Raw genomic sequence first — 20,666 nt, 5'->3', positions numbered from 1 at the left:
GTCCTCAAGTCTAAAATGAACAGCTCTGGTGTCCCTGTCAAGAACCAAAATATTTCAGGAGAGGCTTGGCCAGTACTATGGAAAACTCCCAGCCCCTAAAAAGGAAGCCCACTTAGAAAGCCGCTTCCTGTTTGAGACATTTACAGGAAGTGGAGGGCTTTGTCTATGTCACGGCCCGATAAGACCCGTTTCCTCTGAAAACCAGTAGCGCTATTCTAATTATCACTGTTGTACTAACATGTCTTGTTTCATCCAGAGAACAAGCATGAATTCAAGGAAGAAAGATGAGAGAGAAACAAAGAGACAAAATATGTTGAGGGAAAGTCTAGACGAGATGGGATGAGAATGTCTGAGTAGGAGAAACAGAAACTTCTTTCATAATGAATTATCCAAAGAATGAACTCGACTATGAGAGATTGGGATGCTGTGTCTGCATGAAGGGTCTAAAACACGGGGGATGCAGGCGTGCTCCTGCTGCAAAGAGTATTTCTTTTAACGCTGCAGTCACGTGGCAAGAAACTCAAAGTATAGCAGAGCTGTTAAAGTGTAATAACTCCTAAATTAGGCGCAGTGAGGCTGGACAAGTCACAACAGCACTTACGGCCCAGTACGAGTTTGACAGAGTGGAGGAGGAGCCCCTGGCTGTCATAGCAGCTGTAGTTGCCCTGTGCTGAGTGGTCGGTGTGCAGCAGCACTAAGCTTCCATCTGATGTCACTTTGTGCCATGGCAACGCTGAGCTCTGGTTGAGATGCCACACCACAGGGATCCTGGTCAGGGACATGTTAGAGATTAGTTATTTAGTCCTTGTGAGGACTTCATTCACTAACGTTAGGACATTATCGTAGCTAAATCTGCACATCACAACATTCATTAAAATGATACATCCAATATTATTCTAGATCTCACTGTGTGTCAATGGAACAAACTTTAGCAATAAAATACATCAGGCCTTAGCTACACATTAAATACCTGTTAGTAGGATCAATTAATTGTCATGGGAATTGGTGACAATACACTTCACTTCAACATATAACATCTTATTTGTCTTATCTTATTATAGTTTTCATTGAAAAGATGACTCAGGCGATGTTTACTCTCCTCTCTAAGAGTGTTTAGCATATATCGGATTTCTCTTAAATCAGAAAATGTTGCACCTAATCGAGCTATACAGGCACTGTTTGGCCCTTCGTATCACCAACTCAAGTTCTGTTGTCTTGAAAACAAAATTGTTGAACCACCATTTAATCTTAATTTTATATCTAAAATGTTATTTCGTCCATGATTTCCTACATTTCCCGGATTTTCTCGGAGTATTCCTTGAGGAAGACGAAACCAGAAAAATATGTTTAGTTGAGTGTATGAATATGGATGATTTATTTGTTAATGCTGAGTAACTTGAAGCTACAAAGGCAATAGTTTTCATTCCTTACCTGGTTTGTGACTTCCCGCATGCCAGTGTCACATTTGACTCCAAGCGCCCGTACTGCACGCCTGACACTGCAAACACAGACATCACATAAAATATTAATGCACATTGTTGTCTGGCTTACATTATCGGCGAACTGCTCATTTTGACATACCGTGTGTCTGCACTGTCTGTATTAATGTGATTTAAGCGCCACCATTTACAGTAGAGTCAACAGTATCACCATAACATGACCATACAAGGTTACAGATCCTGCAGACAGTAGACGGAGGAGACTTTGGCACACGGTATAAAGCTTCTTTAGTCTGTGTTGTTTTTCACAAAGCTTATTATCATAATTAGAATACTAATGATCTGTATCAGCAAGTTCACCTCAATAATACAGAAGCAGTAAAGCATTTTTAAGAACATAACAAGATACAGAAAAAAATTATATTGGCAATGAAAAATTGAGCCCTTTGATTGTAAAAAGCTCCTCATACTGCTGATGCCACTGTTACTCAACACCTAAAGTTTGAGCCGCTTTCAGCTCATTGTCTTAATTTGCCTGGCCATAAGATTGATTCACCGACTGCAGAGGATTCTCCATAGTCTTGTGCTCCAAGTCTTAACATCGCAAAGACCCAAACCACGAAACAAGTGACTGGTGTGCTTTGGCAGAAACACAGAAACAAGAATCAGTGACGCACAACAGTGAACCTTGTTCAGTCCCTTATTTTTCCAAAGTATAAATATTATATATAAGATAGGGAGCAACTGTTGAAATGAGAAACTTTTGCAATGTCGATTTGGAGGATACAGCCTTCCCAAAATTACCTTTAGTGGTACCCACCCATGCAAATAGCTTCAGTTTTTTTCTGCTATTTTAATGAGAACTATTGCTACCCAAGAACAGCTTAACACATTACTATCGGACGCAACCTTTTAGAGCCTGATGCGACATGATTATATTTTGGATGATATTGTCAAGGCAACTATTTCTAATTAAAGCCAAAGTCTTCAGATCTTAAATGGTTTTGATTTACAAGTTTCTATCTGCTCCAGAGGCTGAGAAATAGTGAACGTTGATAACTGTGTCAAGTTTTTCAGAAAACCATTAGGTTTTATGAGGTGTTTTCAAACAATGCCATGGGTTTTAGAGTGCATTTCTAATGGGTGTCCTAGGTCCTTAATGGGTTAAGGTGCACCTTCTCCAAACACCATCTCCAAACCTTGGGACATACGACCAAACTATGTGTACGGTGAACTAACCCTTTAATCCATGACCAGATGCAATGTAGCTTAGTAGTTTTTAAAGATTGTTCTATAACATGTCACATGTTATTACCCATGACAGCTCATGAATATGCATAAATGTCAAACAGTTGACAGGCCAATAACGGTTGGTTTGGTGTATAGAACAACTATTTCTATCAATAACTTAAAGGATAAGATAGAAACTGCTTTACTTTTACTTGGCTTCACGCAAAATTGGAAGGTAGTGTGGATTCTAACTGATACTAAGTGCAGTGTATAACTGAGCAAATATTTGTGGTGACTGTAGTAATTTGCTGAGTTGATACTCTATCTGCAGTGTGTGAGAGTATGTGTGTGCATGTTGAGCTTGGCTCCATAATATGAAAGCTGGCATTTACAGAAGATCTGGAGTGGAAAAACATCACTTTGACTGCCAGTCTGCCACGCACACACCTTCATTAATTCTCAACCTCAATCACTCAGGCATGCACACTCCCTGTTGCTCTCTCCTCCCTTGCTAACAAACAATTTGTCCCCGGTTTGTGTTTTGCTTTTCTTCTTCATTTGATCTCTTTTACTCTCTTTGTAACAAGTTTGACTCGGGATAAAGTCATAACACGAAGGATAATAACTTATAACATTTTGTCCAGTCTTGGCTGTGAATTTGTTGTTTGCATCAGTCAGCAACCGGTTGACTCTAGGGGAAGCATTTCGAGGAAGTTATTATTGAATTTGCCGTATTGGTATATTTATATTAGTTTTACCTGCTTCTATAACCTCATATGCCCTTCAGGGACCAACTGAGTTAATCCTAAATTAAACTTCACACATACTCAAGTAGAAGGCTTTACTGAAGGCCTTTTCAATACTTGGCTTTCACTGACACCTAAAGTTCACTTTGCTGGCATTTCTGCTGTTGTTTTAGTGGCTGTGCAAAATGAAACAGCTGGAGAAAAGAGCAGCAAAGTGCTCCACAGTGATTTTGCGGTTACATTTATGCTTCTGAGAGGAGACAAATGCACACAGAAAGGAGGACAATGAAACCTACTGAGACTTTTAAAAGAGACGTTAGCGAACGGAAGCCACTTCATTCTGTTGTGGTGCGTATGGGAGCCAATTTATTACATACAACACAAGGCACACTTAATAAATTTGAACTACCAAGACAGCTTTTTTTGGCCACCGTAAACAAAGCTGTATAGATATCACAGCTAGTAAGGACAAACTTGATTTTAGACATGGCGGGAGGGGTTTCTCTGCTTCCTGCAGCCTGTATGTATTGTGTGTACTCAGTTCTGAGGAATAAATACATAAAAACACAATTACAAACAGCAGTGACACTATTTCTAATTGGCCATTAGTGCGTTTTTTTTTGTTGGCAAATTTGCTCGTGGCAAAATTAAAATAGAATGGATCACACGATCACTATAGACTGTGAGCCAGCTGGGAAGCTCAACGCTGGGCTACACTGCTTTCTGTCCGAACAACCCAACTTGTTGTGGGTGCTGACAGAAGGCGGGCAGCACTTAGGTGTGGTGCCAGCCCACTTAAAGCAGTGAGACAGGCGCTCCACGCACACCATCAGGGCATGAAATAAATAGTCATAGGAATAAAAAAGATTTGTAACCATTTGTAAGAGGGCAAGTGGAAAATCATAGTGTATCAAAGCCTTCTATGTCTATCTGTGTGTTTTACATTTTAATGCTGTTTAAATGTACACTATATAAAGCTATTTGAAACAATATGCGTGTTGTTTATTTTTATGGCCGGAACGGACAAATTGCCATTAAAATAAGTCTAGCATAAACTCTGGACACGACTACTCCTGCATGTCACAGCAACCTCATAACTTCCTGTATTTGGTCCGAAAGTCAGAACCTTACAAAATTAAGTTCAGTGTGATCCGGACCAGGACCACCTCTTCCGGTTGGACCAAGGTGATTTCACACCTGGAATTTTGGTCCGGATCAAACTAAAAAGTCCAAAAGTCTGGACCAAACGTGGTAGGTGTGAAAGCACCCTAAAATGCATAATAAAATGCAGTTGCTTGTTGTTCAAAACATCTAAAGAAAAGTCTTCTTTTAGTCTGAATCTACAGTATTTAAAATATAGTATATCAATATAATCATGACATTTAGAAGTGCCATTATATTTATTGATAACAGCTGCTTAGTTAGTCGGTTACGGTAATAATGATAAACTGCTGGTGAGTCATGTCTGCTAATGTTTTGATATCAAACTGACTACATGTAAAGGCTGATGACTGCCACTCTGACGCTGCTTGGGCTAACGTTAAAACTGTTATCATTCGCTTAAAAGCTTTAAGGGGTTTTTCGACAGCTCTATTCCACCAATTGTCTGTCGTTTACAGTTGACAACTGCCAACTGCTACTCTCCAAGTAAGGTGATCACCTAGATTGTTATGTGTACAAAAGGACTTATGTCTTTTATGAACGGCAAAAAGACAGAAACCAACAAGGAAAAAAAAAAAATCAAGAATCTGGTGTTGCACATTTAATGCAAGTTTTCCAGCGAAAGTTGTCGTTATAGCTGCTGAAATCAACAATTCCTGCCAAAACTTTGGCTTTGGATGACAAACCTGTCAATTATAACAGTTTAAATCATGGCTGTTGTGTTTTGAAGTCCAATATTAAATTGCAATTTTGTTAAAACAAACAAACAAAAAAAAGGTGCACACCTAAAAAGTATTTCCATACAACCAGGCAGCTACAGGTGGTCAAAGTCCTTGAAAAGGGGAATTTCCCCTTAAATTTAATAAATTACCAATTCACATTGTTAAAATCTTCCTCTGCCACTTTTCTTATTATTTCCTCATCTGTGTCATCTTTCCTTCTATGTCAATCTTTCAATTCAATGTTCTCTCTAACCAGTTTTAACCAGATTTGATTTTTCCCTGTAACCACTGAAAACACACACACACACACACACACACACACACACACACACACACACACACACACACACACACACACACACACACACACACACACACACACACACACACACACACACACACACACACCCCTCTGTTTCTGTTTGTGCGTGTTACCTGGAGCCTTGGTGCAGTGAAAGAGTTGGCTGCTCTGAATGTGTGTATTCATGTTTTATTGGCAGTGAAGTACATTATTCCCCAAACCCGCAGCGTTCCACTCATATCTGATTCTGCCTCTGGCAAGAGGGCCAGACACATGCACGTGCTTACACACACATGCATGAAACCACACACATATGAACACACAAACATGCAAGTACACATGTGCACACACACTAATGCACACAGGAAGGCTGCAGGTTTCTCCTGACATTGAAATCAGATGGCAGGGTGGACACAGAAATTGCAAGCTGGATGAAACTCAGTACTTTCCAAACAATAAAAAAAAGGAATCTGGAGCTGCTGTAGGGTAAAATTAATGGAGAGGGAAAACTTTTACAGTTTCACCTGAAGGGCTAAAGGCAAATGCTCTTATTGTTGGAGTGAGTGATTTTAGAAATAGATACAATAATAAAAAGAGACAAGAGGGACGAAAACCCTTAAAAAAAAGAAAGAAACACAAGCCGGTTTCTTAATGCCAGACAGATCCCTGACGTGTTGTGTGAGTCAAAAAAACAATGCTTAAACAATAGGATTCTTGTTTGCGGAGTGCTAATCCAGAAAAAACACGAATTCCTATTCAGCTATGAAAAGACTCAAGTTGCACATCCAAATTCTGACAGAGAACCTGTGAAGTGAACAATGATGTGTTTCAACAAGAAAATGCATTCTCTTATTAAATTAAATTTTGCTTCGACTGCACTGTATCCACATTTTATTCTAAATTGTGTGCTTCCTCTCTTTGTTCCTCTGAAGTAGCTTTAGATCCCTTAAGTACTTGGAGTCAAGATAAGTCAAGAGTGCCCAAAATAGTTCCAAAGGAGTCCATGCCTGATCCTTAACAGATTGTGCATTTCGAGTGTGTGTGTGTGTGTGTGCGCGCGCCTTCAATATGTCCTTGTAAAAAAACGTGTCTTTCTCTGTGGTGCGCATGCAGACGTGTTTCCTTGTTACCTTCATCAGTCTGAATCTGAGCACGACTGGGACGCAGCGACCAAGATAAAAACCAGATGACTGTTAGACACACAGGACTGGACAAAAGGCCTGGCATCTAGAAAGAGGGAGAGGAGGAGGGACAATTATTAAGTTATTAAAGTTATTTCGAAAACCTAAAAGATTTGGCAGTAAGCATTGAAGACATCAGCAACAGCAACATTATCATCATCATCATCATCATGGGTCCATTTTGTACAAGTAAATTGGTATGAAAACACAAAATGTTTGGAACAACAGTCTCTAATTTTTTTTGTCAATTTCCCTCAGTGTAGCAACTATGTACCAACATAAAAATTGCTTGTAATTACTTCAACAAATCAAGCTGTGCCTGCTTTTTCCTTAAAATTGCTAATTCTGTCCTGTGAAGTCCAAAAATAAAAACACAATGGCCAAGACAACTGATAGCTTCTATCTCTCACTACAGGATTTCTTAGCGTGAGTCTTTCAAAATTAAAAACACATTTCCCCCCCAAAAAACAAAAAGAGAGAGAAGTAAAATATGTTGGAAATGATTTTTTGTTTCCACTGGCTTTTACTTTTCCCAGAAACTCTGGGAGAAGTAAAGTTTTAGTTCCACTTGTGCTGGAGAACAGATCCATCCTCCAGTTTTGCACCATAAATCTACTGAACACATTTCTTATATAATCTAACCAAGATGTGCACACTGTAAAGAGTAGAAGCCAGTTGAGTAGAAAGAACAAAAGTGTATTTGTTCATAATTATATTATGGTCTGGTGGTGAACAGGGCAACAGAACCTTTCAATTTATATAAATAAAATAAAAGCCACACAAACATGGCTAAACATCAGCATGCTAACATGCTCACAATGAGAACATTAACATGGTTTCCTTTAAGAACTTAAATACACAGAGAAACAATGGAATTTTGACTGTTTAGAGCCGTCTTGAAACCATTAAAATATTAAATATACATTTCTTTCTACTGAGAGCAAGACATGTTATTAACAGAGCAGACCTGTATGCTGTAGAAAAAAAGAAATATGCAACTTAAGAGTCTTACGAGGAAGTAATTCTGTACATTACAGTATCTAAGAATAGACAGAAATGATCTACACTTTCTCTCTGCCATTAGTAGTCTGATGGAGTTATGAGAGAGTGACTTGATGCTGCTGATATCTATATCCTCAAGGGACATTTTCAACAGACAGCTGTATTCATAAGGATCACACTCTGAAAAAAAAAAATCTGTGTGTAAGTGTTTGTTTATGTGTACGTGTGTGCTTTTCGCAGTGTCACACAAACACACACACACTGTTGCTTTATTGTTTCCATTTTCCATTAACTATTATCATACCCTCAGGCTGATCTGATTAAAGCTTAAAACATAAAAAATGCAACAACTGATCTCCTGACATTGGAATCTCCTCTGTGTGTGAATGTGTTTGTGTAAGAGAGACTAAAAACAGCTCTTTGAATGTGATAAAGAGTGAAAGACTATGTGGTGTATGTGTTTGTGAGCCGCTAAACCCAAAGTCACACACCTGTTGTCAAACACACACACTGTATCTTATCTCTGGTGCCGCTTGTCTTTATAGAGCTGCATGTGAGATATCCTCATGAAAAACATATCAATGCTTTTAACTGCACCTTCACAGACAGTGACAGAGGGAGATTATAGGCCTATAAAAATGGTTTGGTATGTACTTAGGGTGATGCATTTCCCGTTCAAATAGGATGTTGTATAATTCAGGGTCTGATCAATAAAAACATTCAGACCAACTCGGTCAAATGTTGGTCAAAGCTGAGCAATGTGATTTAAATATTTTCTACTTGCGTCAATTAGAAGAGTTCTATATAAAGGACTCAAATCATACAATCACAATCTTCACATGCCTTTTCGTGTAGTGACACAGATTTTTTAAACATATTGTACAAATAGTCAAAGAAATGTTTGGAGCAATTGCTCCAAATACATGTATAATATGGAAGAGATGCTCCAGAGTACAAGTGGGTGATCTGGACAAATAAATAACACCACGATCTATTCACAAGCAACAATCTAAAACCCAGTCTTTTTTCAAAATTTTACCGTTGGCTATATACAGACTTGAAATGGCCTATGAATTTCTCCATTTGCACCACTGAAACACAATATTGTCTTGAAGAGAGTTCTTTTTTTGGCACAAGCTCCTCATCCACCATGTCACAAGCTACAACTCACGTTGCACTGATTACAGTGCGTAACCAGAGGAGGAGCCAGTGAAGTAATTCATCCAATCAGCATAACCATCTAGTTGGCTAAATCACTCTATTGGTTTGTTCACATAGCGCATATTTGCTAGTCAATGAGGTACTGGGGAGTCTGGAAACAGAAGTAAGAGTACATTAATTATTGCAATCTCACGCCATACATAAAGTAAAAAAGTAAAACAAAAAACACATGCAATCCACGAGGAGAGAGGGCTCATATATATCAAATAAAGACAAAGTGATGGATCATTTTTAGACTGTACTTAAAACACAGTTACTCATAGAAAGTAAAAACTAGTAAGACTGAGAAAGTAAAACAGGAAAGAAGAATGACATAAGTTAAGCAGAGCTCATTGTAATGAGTGTGTGTTTGTTATGTCACTCCAATACTACTGTTGATTGAAATTCAAAAGTATGTAAGCTCATATGAAGCCCGAAATGTTGAAATTGAAAAGCAGTTATCAGTTTTTGAACTGACAGCGTTCATGAAGCATGTCAAAGAAAATATTGTCTTTGAAATGTGTTCGTTTCTCTGACACGACACTATTCATCATCTTGCCCCAACTTTCCAACCATTCAATGCCAGTTTTCTATGGAGACAGACAGAGCGAAACTACTGTACAAAAACAGGATTTATTTCAATGTCAAACTGTTTTGCTTCACAAAGAGCAAAATGTGGGAGATGAGTGATGAGTTCAGAGACATAGTTACAGCTTACATAATCATGTCTTTTATATATTCAGTAACTATGTATTGGAGTCATCAACATGAACACAAGGTAGAGAGAAAAGTAGGCACACAAGACGAGCGTTGGATGAAGCGATCTCCTGCGTGGAGGTTTGATTGTTTCTTTTATGTAGCCTAAGATGACACGCTACAGTAGGGAAGCCTACACAAGGCCAAAAATTATGCTCTCATTGATTCAGTTTCATTTAAAATTGAATACACCAACACTTTTTTGTGAGATAGTATTTGTTCTGTTGCATACAAATGGAAACAGACAGAAATCAACGGTTCATAGGTTTAGTTTTTTGAACTACACTCTACATTTAGCACAAATGTTCAAAAACTAGTACAAGAAAGTACAAAGTACAGATGATAATTTGTTTAACATTTAAAAATGTGTTAATTCAATACACCACTGTGCGTGTGTGATTATAATTTCCTTTTCCAAGGCTTTCTTCACATTGCATACAGGCAAAGGTTTAGGCAGCACAGGGTAACAACGTTTATTCTCAAGACTGACAACAAATCATGCCGCACTTTCAGTCTTTGTATCTTCTTTGGTGGTCACAGGTACCACAGTTGGCTGTGAGTATTATTAGTTGAGAATAGACTGAGCCTCATGTCATAAATTGTGACAGACAGCTGTAGAAAGGATGAAATCAAGGTGTCTTGTACCACAATATGATGGATGAGATGTTAAATAAAAAGTGAGGCTGCTTCTTCAATGTAACTTGCTTTAAACAAGGAGCTGTCAAAACACATGAAGAAAAACATGTTTTATCTCCTTTTTATCTCCTGAATACTGGGTAAAACACCTGCACCAAAACCTTACACTGTTATGTGTTACTTTGGCTACAAAATGCTGATTTTAAAGAACTACATTACTTCCTTGACAGCTGTGTCAAATACTGGGTGACACAAATACACTGGACTTTTGTTAAAATCGTTAAGAGGCCCATTAAGGCCTCTGCTATTGCTGTAAGATTGTAACCTCTGGTTCTTGGCATCTCAATAAGCATGAGGTCACGCTGCTAAACAGATCATCAGTTTGTTTAAAGTTGAAAATAAATATAATCAGGGGAGCTTTTCATCAGGAAAACAAGGTGTTATGTTTGGTTCATACAAGTGCTGTGCGGCTGCCAGAGACCAAACAATGGTGACGATGTGTTTGGTGAATTTTAGACACTGACTGACGATGCTGGAGGCAGATTGTAGATTCTAATTAACAATGTGGAAAAGTGAGGATGATGACTTTTGGCTTCAAGACTGGTATTGTAAAAATACACGATACATAGGTTAGTAGATCCATCTCCTTCGTACTTTATATTTCCATGGAAGTACTTTCACTAGGGGTGTCACGATTCTCCAAATCCTCGATTCGATTTGATTTTCGATTTTAGGGTCATGATTCGATTCGATTCTCGATTTTTTTCTTTTTCTTACAGCACAGACGCCTATGCTATTTTCAGACTAGTCTAGTCTACGATCATTGGTTTTATTCATCAAATTTTGTACAGTAAATCTTATTTCAAAAGTTGGGCTACATGTAAGTGATGCAATTTCCATAATGTATCATATTAGGCACTAATGGTCAAATTTAAATTATTTATTTGCAATATAAAGGTAACAATCTTGTTTTCAACAACAAAAACAAACAACAATGAGAGGCTTCCTTTAGCACTTCTGCCAGATTATCACTTGTGTGTGCTTCATAGATGGGGCGAGTTTGAAGGACTGGACTTTCAATCTCCCAATCTTTATTGACGTAGTGCGCTGTGACGGTGATGTAACTCTCAGTTGCTCTTGAGGTCCAGCCATCTGTTGTTAAGGCAACTAACTCTGCATTGCTCAGACCCCTCACAACTTTTTCTTTAACGTCTTCATACATGGAGGGAACCCCTTTTGTTGTAAGATGCGACCTGCTGGGCATACTGTAGCGTGGCTCAAGTACGCTAATTAAATGTTTAAATCCCGTGTTTTCCACCACCGAGTAAGGCTGCAGGTCTGCTGCTATAAATAGCCCTATAGCGCTAGTTATAGCTTTTGCGCGAGCTGAGGTCTGTGGAAGTTTTATTGCAAACGAGGATTGAATAGTTGGCTGGACCAGTGATGGTGCTTTCCCAGCTGTCAAATCTACATCTTTGTGATGCCGGCGAATGTGTCCTGCCATGTTCGTAGTGTTTCCCGTGGCCGGGTATGGTACACGCGCATAGCATATCTTACACACTGTGGTCTTCTTGTCAACAACGCGAACGTCGTCGACATAACTCACCGGGAACGCAAAGTATTTCCATACATGTGATTTAAGAGAAGCAGGAGCTGCTTCAAGCTCCGGTGCCGCGTCTCCTCCTTTATCTGCACTCGCCATCGTGTCATAACCTGCAGGATAGGTAACTAGCGGCGTCGGCTACAATGTGCTGCGTCATTTGCGTAACTTTGCGTAGTGTGCGTAGCTTTGTACACGGGGAGGGGGGGGATCGTCGATCCTCTCTTTGACTTCGATGCTCGAGATCGTGACGTAATTTCGATCGATTTCGATAAAAAATCGAAATCGTGACACCCCTAACTTTCACTGTCCTTTTATTTTTTACTTGTTTGATTCCCTATCTTTATTTGTTCTACTTTGTTTTCTATTACTTTTCACACTAGCTCAGATGAAGGTTGAAAAGTTGGAATCCTGCTAAATAAAACACACCATTAACAACTTAACCAGTGTGGGAACAGTGATATGGCCCATTTATCATCACACCATTTTTCAATCTACATCACCTTGGCCTGACTTTTAAGAAATATTTCGGCAATTTAAGAGCAAATTGCACTTCACGGGATACAGATCAATCAATTGAAAGTGGATTTCAACACCTCCTTTTCCAGTTAAGTGGTGTATGTGCTTCTGCCAAAAAAAAGAAAAGAAAAACACAGATGAAAGACTAAAACTAAGAACATATGCCCCAATTTCTTGAAAACTCTATGGAGGAGTAGAGATAACCTCTGCTTCCACTGGTGTCTTATGATCTAGCACGGCAGTGTTACATTCACCACTACGGCACTGCAACTTCACACAGCGCACTCAGCAAATTCAAACTCCTGTCTCCCTCACTTGCTTACATTCCTCTTCCTCTCTCCATCCCTCCCTTCATGCTTTGTTAAGCCTTTTACGCCCAGTACATTTTGTACCTGCGGCCCAGCTGGTGCAATGGTCTCTTTACAGCGACACAGGACTTGACAACCCACTGAGGTCCAAGTAGGATTATAATTGCAAAACATAAACTATTTCTCTGACTGTGCACCTCACTTACTCATCCCGTCACCTTGAAAGGTGGTCTGAACAAAGTTTCTAGCTTATAATGGGCTCCAATGACATCCAAAGAAGAGTCAATGTGAGAGAAAAACATCAGTGTCTACAGAAACATTTCAAACTGCTTGTGAACAATAATCCACCTCCCACAATCCACCTCACCAATCAATTGTTAAACTCAGTAGCTACTTTTAATACAGTTTTAGAGCTAGACGAGGCAGTGCTGGAACATGAAAGTAGAGTTCTCTTAACTCTGGGTGTTTAGACATGGATCACCAGCAGAGAAATTGAGTATACTTCTACGAGAGGTTGATAAGTTTCAAGCCTTCAGTTAGTGTATGTGATAATCAAAATACTCAAGAAAGCTTTCTAGAAAAACATGTTTATACACGTCAAACTAAAATAACAGTGTAACAGCTACGATAGCTTGCGTCATTGCTAGGATTTTTATATTTACTGAGAATGGGAAATGGCCCTTGTATGCATGAAATAAATAAATGAGCAGAGGTTATTTCTTGCCCTTCTGTAGAAATCCCTCTAGTGAACAAGCAGTAAATATTTGTTGATGGGAATAAATTGGTGAAGAGAATATTGATTTAGATGCTTGTCTGCAATGTCTAGGATACCTACTTTCCCACTGTCCACTGCTTTCAGTTTATGTCGCTTACTTTTCTGAACCTTGACACAAGGCTTTTTTCCTCCCGCTCTGCTCAGCAGTCAGTCCTTGGCTCCAGTTTACATCCTCTGATGCCAGAACTTTCAAGGTTCAGTAAACATATTTATTTCATGCTTTATGGTGGCTTGCCCTCTTCCCTTTCCTCCTTTCCTTCAGAGTAACTAGAGACCAGAAAATGCACGCTGCATCTCCCTGTACCTTCCTTCACTTCCATGTAATTTTTCCATTCAATCAATTCCCATTTGCTCTCTCTTATCTCTACCTCCCCCTCACCATCTTTAGAGGTCTATTTTCTCCCTCCCAGCCGGTCTTTTCCTGCCCAGGCACTCTTTATTTTCCAATTCTAGTGCCAGACAGTTCAAAGTCCAGTAAACATATTTACACAAAGATTTCTAATTCTCCTTCCCTTGAGAACAATGCTATTCTCTGAGAGTAAGTGCTAATCTGTCCTCTCGCCCTTAAGCAACACGTTCCTGCTCTTATTTGAGTGTCAGTTGACCTGTTGCATAAGCATTGTTTTCTACCAGCTCTGCTGTATCTGTGTGGTGTTCTGTTATGGTCTGTTTTAAGTGTCTATGCGTGTGTGTGCATTTAGTGAATGCAGAGGCATGTCTAGATTGACAATCTAAGGTTCCACCCAAACATTTGGAGTTATTACTGGCAAATGGCCAAAATAGAGGACAATCAAATCCCAAACCGTGCTCTCTCAACCAAAGAAAACACCAAACCTGGGATCTTAGGTTAGATAATGTAAATGCTATCCCTTTTTTTCTTTAAAAAAAAAAAAAAAGTGATTCATTTAATACTTTAAACTAGCTCTAATCTATCTATCTATCTAATCCTTTGGTTCCATCTATCGGAAGGAGCCCAGGTGTGTTGAGACATGACTGAGGAAGGAAAAAACAAGAACAAGAGGAAAGCTTCATTTAATCTCTGCTGCTGCTATAGGTTTTATCTAATTCCGGAGAATAACTTGTTTTTCCTGTGATGCAACACAAACTAATCCAGGATTGTTTGTTAAAACCAGTGAAGCTCACTACTCAGCCAATCAATGGTACACTGAAATTCCCTCTGGAAGCCATACTGGAATCTCTACAAGCCTGATATTACCACAAACCACTTTCCTCTGCAGCTGGAGGAGGTCTTTTTGAAGCTAAATGTGAAAAGCCACACTTTTATCCAGTGTAAACATGTCTATAGTAGACTATGATGCCCCTAGGGTGCCAAGGTACCTGTGAGGTGGTTAGGAATTAAATTCTTATCCTCACTTAGCCTACTACTTACTGAAAAATACTTGATGCAAAACAGCCACCGTATGAGGCATTATAACTGCCAATAGTAGACTAACAAAGTCAAGGACCACTATGCTATGAGCTTCTCAAATTTCAACGCTCTCTTTTTCCATAGGTGGTGTGTGAGTGTGTGTGTCATCACAAGCCTGTGAGTCACCCTCATCAGTCACCTTTCTACTGTAACTCTTCCAGCTAGAACCAGAATAGACAGGGGAATGTAGCCATGGTTATTGTCACCAGGATGCACCCATGGTGCAAGTATTCCCACATGCAAAGGGATGCAAAACAACAGCGAAGACCCAAGTACACAATTTGTTCTTGGAGATAAAATTGCTCCTATTTTTGTTGATCCACACCAGAACCACAACCGGAGTGATTAAGAATAATTGCAGAAGCAGAACATGCTGAAATTCCTGGGTGAAAAACATTCCTTCCAAGCCAATAGAAATAACGAGGTCAAGGGTGAAAGCCGAGGTATCCTGACAAGAGTCATACGATAGCTGTGCCTCAGTACTGGGAGACATGAGTGGTGAGGAAAGACAGACGGAGAAGGCATTAATTTTGTGTGTGAATCCAGAGTTGATGATAAAAAGGACTTCGTAGTTAAATGAGGTGTGTGCATGCTGACAATGAGTAATTCAATCCAAAAAGGGCTCTCTTTTAGCCAGTCCTCTTTATGGCAGCACAATCCCACGTGGTGACTCACTCACACTCTGGCATGCCACTGCACATTCAGTCGGCTTTACAAGAGAAGAAGAAACAAGACAGTGAGAGGGAAGAAAGACAGGGACAAGGGAAAAAAAGAGTGGTGAGGGGGGAGAAAGAGCAGAAGACAGGAGGCTTGAATACCAAAGGAACAGATGGCGGGAGACGTTAAGAGTTAAACATTCAGATAAAACAGGCTAATAAAAATAGGCACAAATATCTCTGAAGTCAGATTCTCTTTTCTTTACACACACACACACACACACACACACACACACACACACACACACACACACACACACACACACACACACACACACACACACACACACACACACACACACAGAGAGAGAGAGATACACACTCTTGCTGTTTTGCTGTCCGGTGACATAACAAACGACTACAGGATGTCCTGTTCATGAGGACAGGTCATTACAGGTTATGTCATAAATTAAAAATTAACAAAGACTGATGTTTAATTTAGCCTACTGCCTACACAATGTGATCATCCGTGTGTATACGTGTGTGTATTGTGTATTGTGTGTGTTGTCTGTGTTCAACACTAAGGAAATGATGACAAGTTGAAGGATTGCTTTGCCTAAGTGATACAAATGCCTGTGTGTGTATGTGTGTTAGTTTGACAAAACAGTGTAATTGTGTGTGTGTGTGTGTGTGTGCGTGCGCGTATACGTGCACTGAACCAACAACATAGGGAGGTCTACAATGGCTCTGGTGTTTACTCAGGTCACTATGGCAACCCCTGCACACCCTGTCCATCTGACCTTTCCAGGCGATAACAACACTGCTGAGTGATGTGTGTGTGTGTGTGTTTGTGTTGTATTTCCATATGTGAAGCTCCTCAGCACAAACAGGGCTCCCTGTGTTTTTTTGGCCATACTACGTGTCTTTCTACCATATGTGTATGTTAGTGTGACATAGCAACGCAGACATCAGTGGAGCAGGTGAAGACAAGAGAAGTGGTAAGGCTGTGTCAAGAAAATAGCTTTTGACTCTTTGCGCAGTATAGATACCCTATAATATGCTGTGATGTCTAACCCCCTTTTGTGCAAAAGCCAAAAACAAAATGGTCACTGGTCTTGAGCCCTTTTGATTAGAGTTGCCACACTGGTCTCATCTGGAAGGGAAGGCTTGTCACGATGAATTACGTTATCAACTTATTTTACATATCTTATTGACTTATCAATGTATGTATATGACCATCATTTTTGCTGACCTTAATATTGCTTTATATGTGTGTTTGTATACATGTTGCACCCAAGCATTTTTCGCGTTTTATTAATTTCTCATGATTTGTGGTTTTATTTTGGATATTCAATTTTTTTTTCACATTCCAATTCCAAAATATGATTATTAAGAACTAAAAATTAATTGCTCTAAGCAAGGGTGTATTTGCATTATAGTATTATATTAACATCATAAAATTATATTAAAATGGTAATATTGTTTATTGCAATTGTTTCATGACAGGCCTATTGAAAGTTAACTCTTCACAGATTTTTCTTTAAAAGACTAAAACCATCAGCCTTACATGGTGTAAATGAAAACAGCTCACACCATTTTCTGCTTTGCTTTCTGCCTCTATTGTCTTCTCTTTTCCTTTTTAGCTGTTAATTCAATTCAGTTTGTCCTTAATCTCTTTCCATCTTTGTGCCTCATTGGGATATTTTAATTTGCAGCATTGAGCCTTGGCGCCTACTCTTGACAACATGCCTATTGTCCCATCAGAGAGGTGTTAACACATGAGAAGAAAAGATGGGCCGCTACGGACATGAAAACAAAAGATCACACATTTGATTTTGTCCAAACCCTGACCTTATTTTTCCATTTGTCCTGGCGAGTTCACAGTTCACACAGCCAGATGACAAAACATTATTTCTAGGTAAAACATTATTAATTTCTGAAGAATCATTTTATCAAAGTCATACACACAAAAGCAACTTCCTATTTTTTTCTGCTTCTCTTTTCCTTTCCCACTTAACCACATAGGTCCCAGAGGAAGAATTAAACAAATGTCCATGCTGAGCCTGTTCACGCAGCAGGATAATCTGATGAACTGTCGAGCTGAGGGGAAATACTTCAGGCTAATGGTTGGTCAGACTACAGTATCTGGCACTCTGAGGACTAATTGGAGTCCACTAGATATTAGGTTTCCTTACATATTCTTATATTTGGTTGGTCCAAGTTGGCAGGGCACATAAAATTTACTAAATCTGATCCAAGAGAGATCCTAGCAACAGCCAATGAGTTTAAATCAAAGAGGAAGAAAAGCACAGAAGATAACAGAGCCATACAGAGAGAAAGATAAGTGTTATTAGCATTCAGCAGGCAGATGCAGATAAAGGTTCAGTCAGGCTCTGAAATCAAAATCATCTAATGTGGACAGGTCTTGAGTGCACATGAGATAAAGGAACAGTTGAAGAGGAAAATTGAGAGGCTGTGCTCCTGAGGAGGATTAAGAAAAGACGATAAACATGGGAAATCTGTTGCCAAGGAAGGCAAAACAGTGATGGGAATATCTGGGCAGCCGGGGAAGAGATACAAAGGTTAGAAAGAAAGAAGAGATGCAGAACTTGTTCGACATACTTGCACAGCTTTGATTTATACACATTATAATAATAATGATATAATGGTAATATCATTTTACAGAATGCTGCTTTCCAAATTAAAGATTTGTTTTGTCCGTTGGCAGACTGCAGGCATGCATAATGAAGAATATATTCAAAATAGAGGATTTTGACATTGGCCACTGTGACAAGCACTGCAATGATAAATCTTTAAGTTGGACTTCTGCAATGGCTCCAACCATGATACATGGAAGACAGACAGGCCTATATAAATACCTGAAGTCATGGTTAACACCGAAAACAGAAAAACAGACCCTACAGAATCTGAGCCTTGCCAGTACTATCTAGCGGTCGAGTTGCTGGTCGAGCTGCTAGGCTCACGTCCAACTTTTGCCCGAGCCTAAACACACACGGAGTAATGGCTGCCATGTGTGTACAGAGATAGCACCCAGCCAATCCACAGACCAAGGCCTCAGTCTGAATGTGTGTGTGTGTGTGTGTGTGTGTGAGAAAAAGGAGACAGATAGAGAGATTTATTATTTAGGTAATTATATGTTAGACAATCAGAAAACACAAAAAAAGCTTTTGGCTTGTTACTGAAAGAAGAAGAATTTTCCTTGTTAGTCCTGTCAAAAAGTAAAAATATCACTCTGTGTGTGCAACTTTGGCACAAGTATCACAAACCTGTACTGTGCTGTGTGCAAGTGTGTCTGTGTGTGTGCGGCAGTATCTTGGCCTTAACTCTACAACGCTGGAATTTCCTCCAGCTCTGCCGCCAGTGCAAGATGGCTACCATATGCCAGCTATTCACACACAGGCAAACACACACATACATACACACACAGTTGAATGAAGACCGCAATCCAGCGAGCATACAAGTTTGTAATACTGAAGCCAACCTCACATATAAACAAACACAAAATTCATAATGAGGTGAAGACTGAACTAAAAACACACACATTTGCAAATGCACTCACACACGTCCATCTTGGCAAGTAAGTTATACCCACATGGACTGTGTCGGGGTACATTTGCGCTTGTGATCATATGTGCATGTGGATAAAAGACTGTAAAGGCACTGACACACTACACAGAGCATGACGTGCCACACACACACACGCAACAAAATAAAGTACACAGTTGTCCATTTACACTTCAATCAACTGATTTTGTTCTGTTTTGCCAGTTCTGTTATGCAATGGATACCCCTCTGTGTTCACCAAAGCTTTTCCAGTTCAATCAAATCAAACAAACCCTAAAGGCACACATCATGCATGAAGGAGTTGGAGTCAACATAAATCATAAAAATAGAAACCCAACCCATTTTATTACTATTCTTTTCTTTAATCTTCAATAAGTACTTAGAGGCATATGATTCACCTCCTTTATTATTTTAGATTTATTTGGAAAATAATTTTGTCTCTGTGTGCATATTTCCTTAATTTGTTTATACACAGAATCTACCAAAGTTTAATGAAACATTTGGTCACAATTATGATTTAAAAAATGGTAATGATGCTGGTGGAAAAGCAAGAGATAGTCTGTAAGTCTGCTGACTCCACTGTATGAAACTGAAGTTCAACATAAATTTTTCTGCTCTGTCACACTTTGAACAACTTAATTATAGCTTGCACAATATGGACTATAGCTTGTATGAGATACTCTGATTGTATACATGTTGTTTTCAATTTTACTATCTTTCATTCCAACATATTGGTTTATTTTATTGCACTGTAAATGGAATACCTTATCTTGCATGAAAAAAAAAATATAGAGCAACCTCGGGCTCTGGGAAATTGTTAGGGAAATGTTTTAAGGCCCTAAAACTAATTGTTTTATGTGGAATCACCTCCCGACTGAGCTACTGTTATGGCAAGGGAACAAGGAAATATGAAAACCCGATTGGCTGTTAATAACTGATGACCAGCAAAAGTTCGGCTGATACTGAATGTCCTAAGCCTGTTGATCACACATCAGCTGAATTGCTCTGGTAAGTTCCTCCTTCCTCTGCAGGAAGTGTGTGGACATTTGGTCACTTATTAAATCATGCAGAGTTACAGTTATCTCTTACTGAAAGACATTTGATGACGTGGAAGGAAGGGATAAAGAGTGAAAGTGTGAGCTGTACTAGATGACAACTGCCAACCACAGAAAGATGATCTGCAATCTCCTGCATGGAACAAGGTGTTCGTGTTGAACTGTTTCGGAGATATCTTTGAAAAAATAACACTCTTTGCTGTCAGACAGTGCTATAGTAATTCACTGTCTCCTGTATACAAAGCCACAGTAGAACGTAAGGAAGATCTGAAGAAGCTCTGCAGGCTCAAAGACAGTCAAAGACTGGCAAAGTCATACTGCTAACCACAGAAGATTGGTAGCTAAATCAAATAGCAAACTGTTTG

General features: G+C 39.3%; 1 protein-coding gene across 2 annotated transcripts in view; it reads right to left on the bottom strand.

The window, feature by feature from the left end:
* The window catches only part of il11ra (interleukin 11 receptor subunit alpha), a 54,522-nt gene that overhangs the window by 12,162 nt on the left and 21,694 nt on the right, over positions 1–20,666 (bottom strand). For both annotated transcript variants that reach the window (XM_073478517.1, XM_073478518.1), the window contains exons 2-4: positions 6,730–6,826; positions 1,432–1,498; positions 602–768 (exon numbers count right to left, since the gene is read on the bottom strand). In XM_073478517.1, the coding sequence (XP_073334618.1) occupies positions 602–768; positions 1,432–1,498; positions 6,730–6,826 (331 nt within the window). The remainder of the gene's footprint in view (positions 1–601; positions 769–1,431; positions 1,499–6,729; positions 6,827–20,666) is intronic.

The sequence above is a fragment of the Pagrus major genome, chromosome 12 (assembly GCF_040436345.1).
Source record: "Pagrus major chromosome 12, Pma_NU_1.0".
NCBI lineage: Eukaryota > Metazoa > Chordata > Actinopteri > Spariformes > Sparidae > Pagrus > Pagrus major.
Note: the sequence above shows the minus strand (reverse complement) of the source record. Positions and strands in the feature narration are given on the sequence as shown.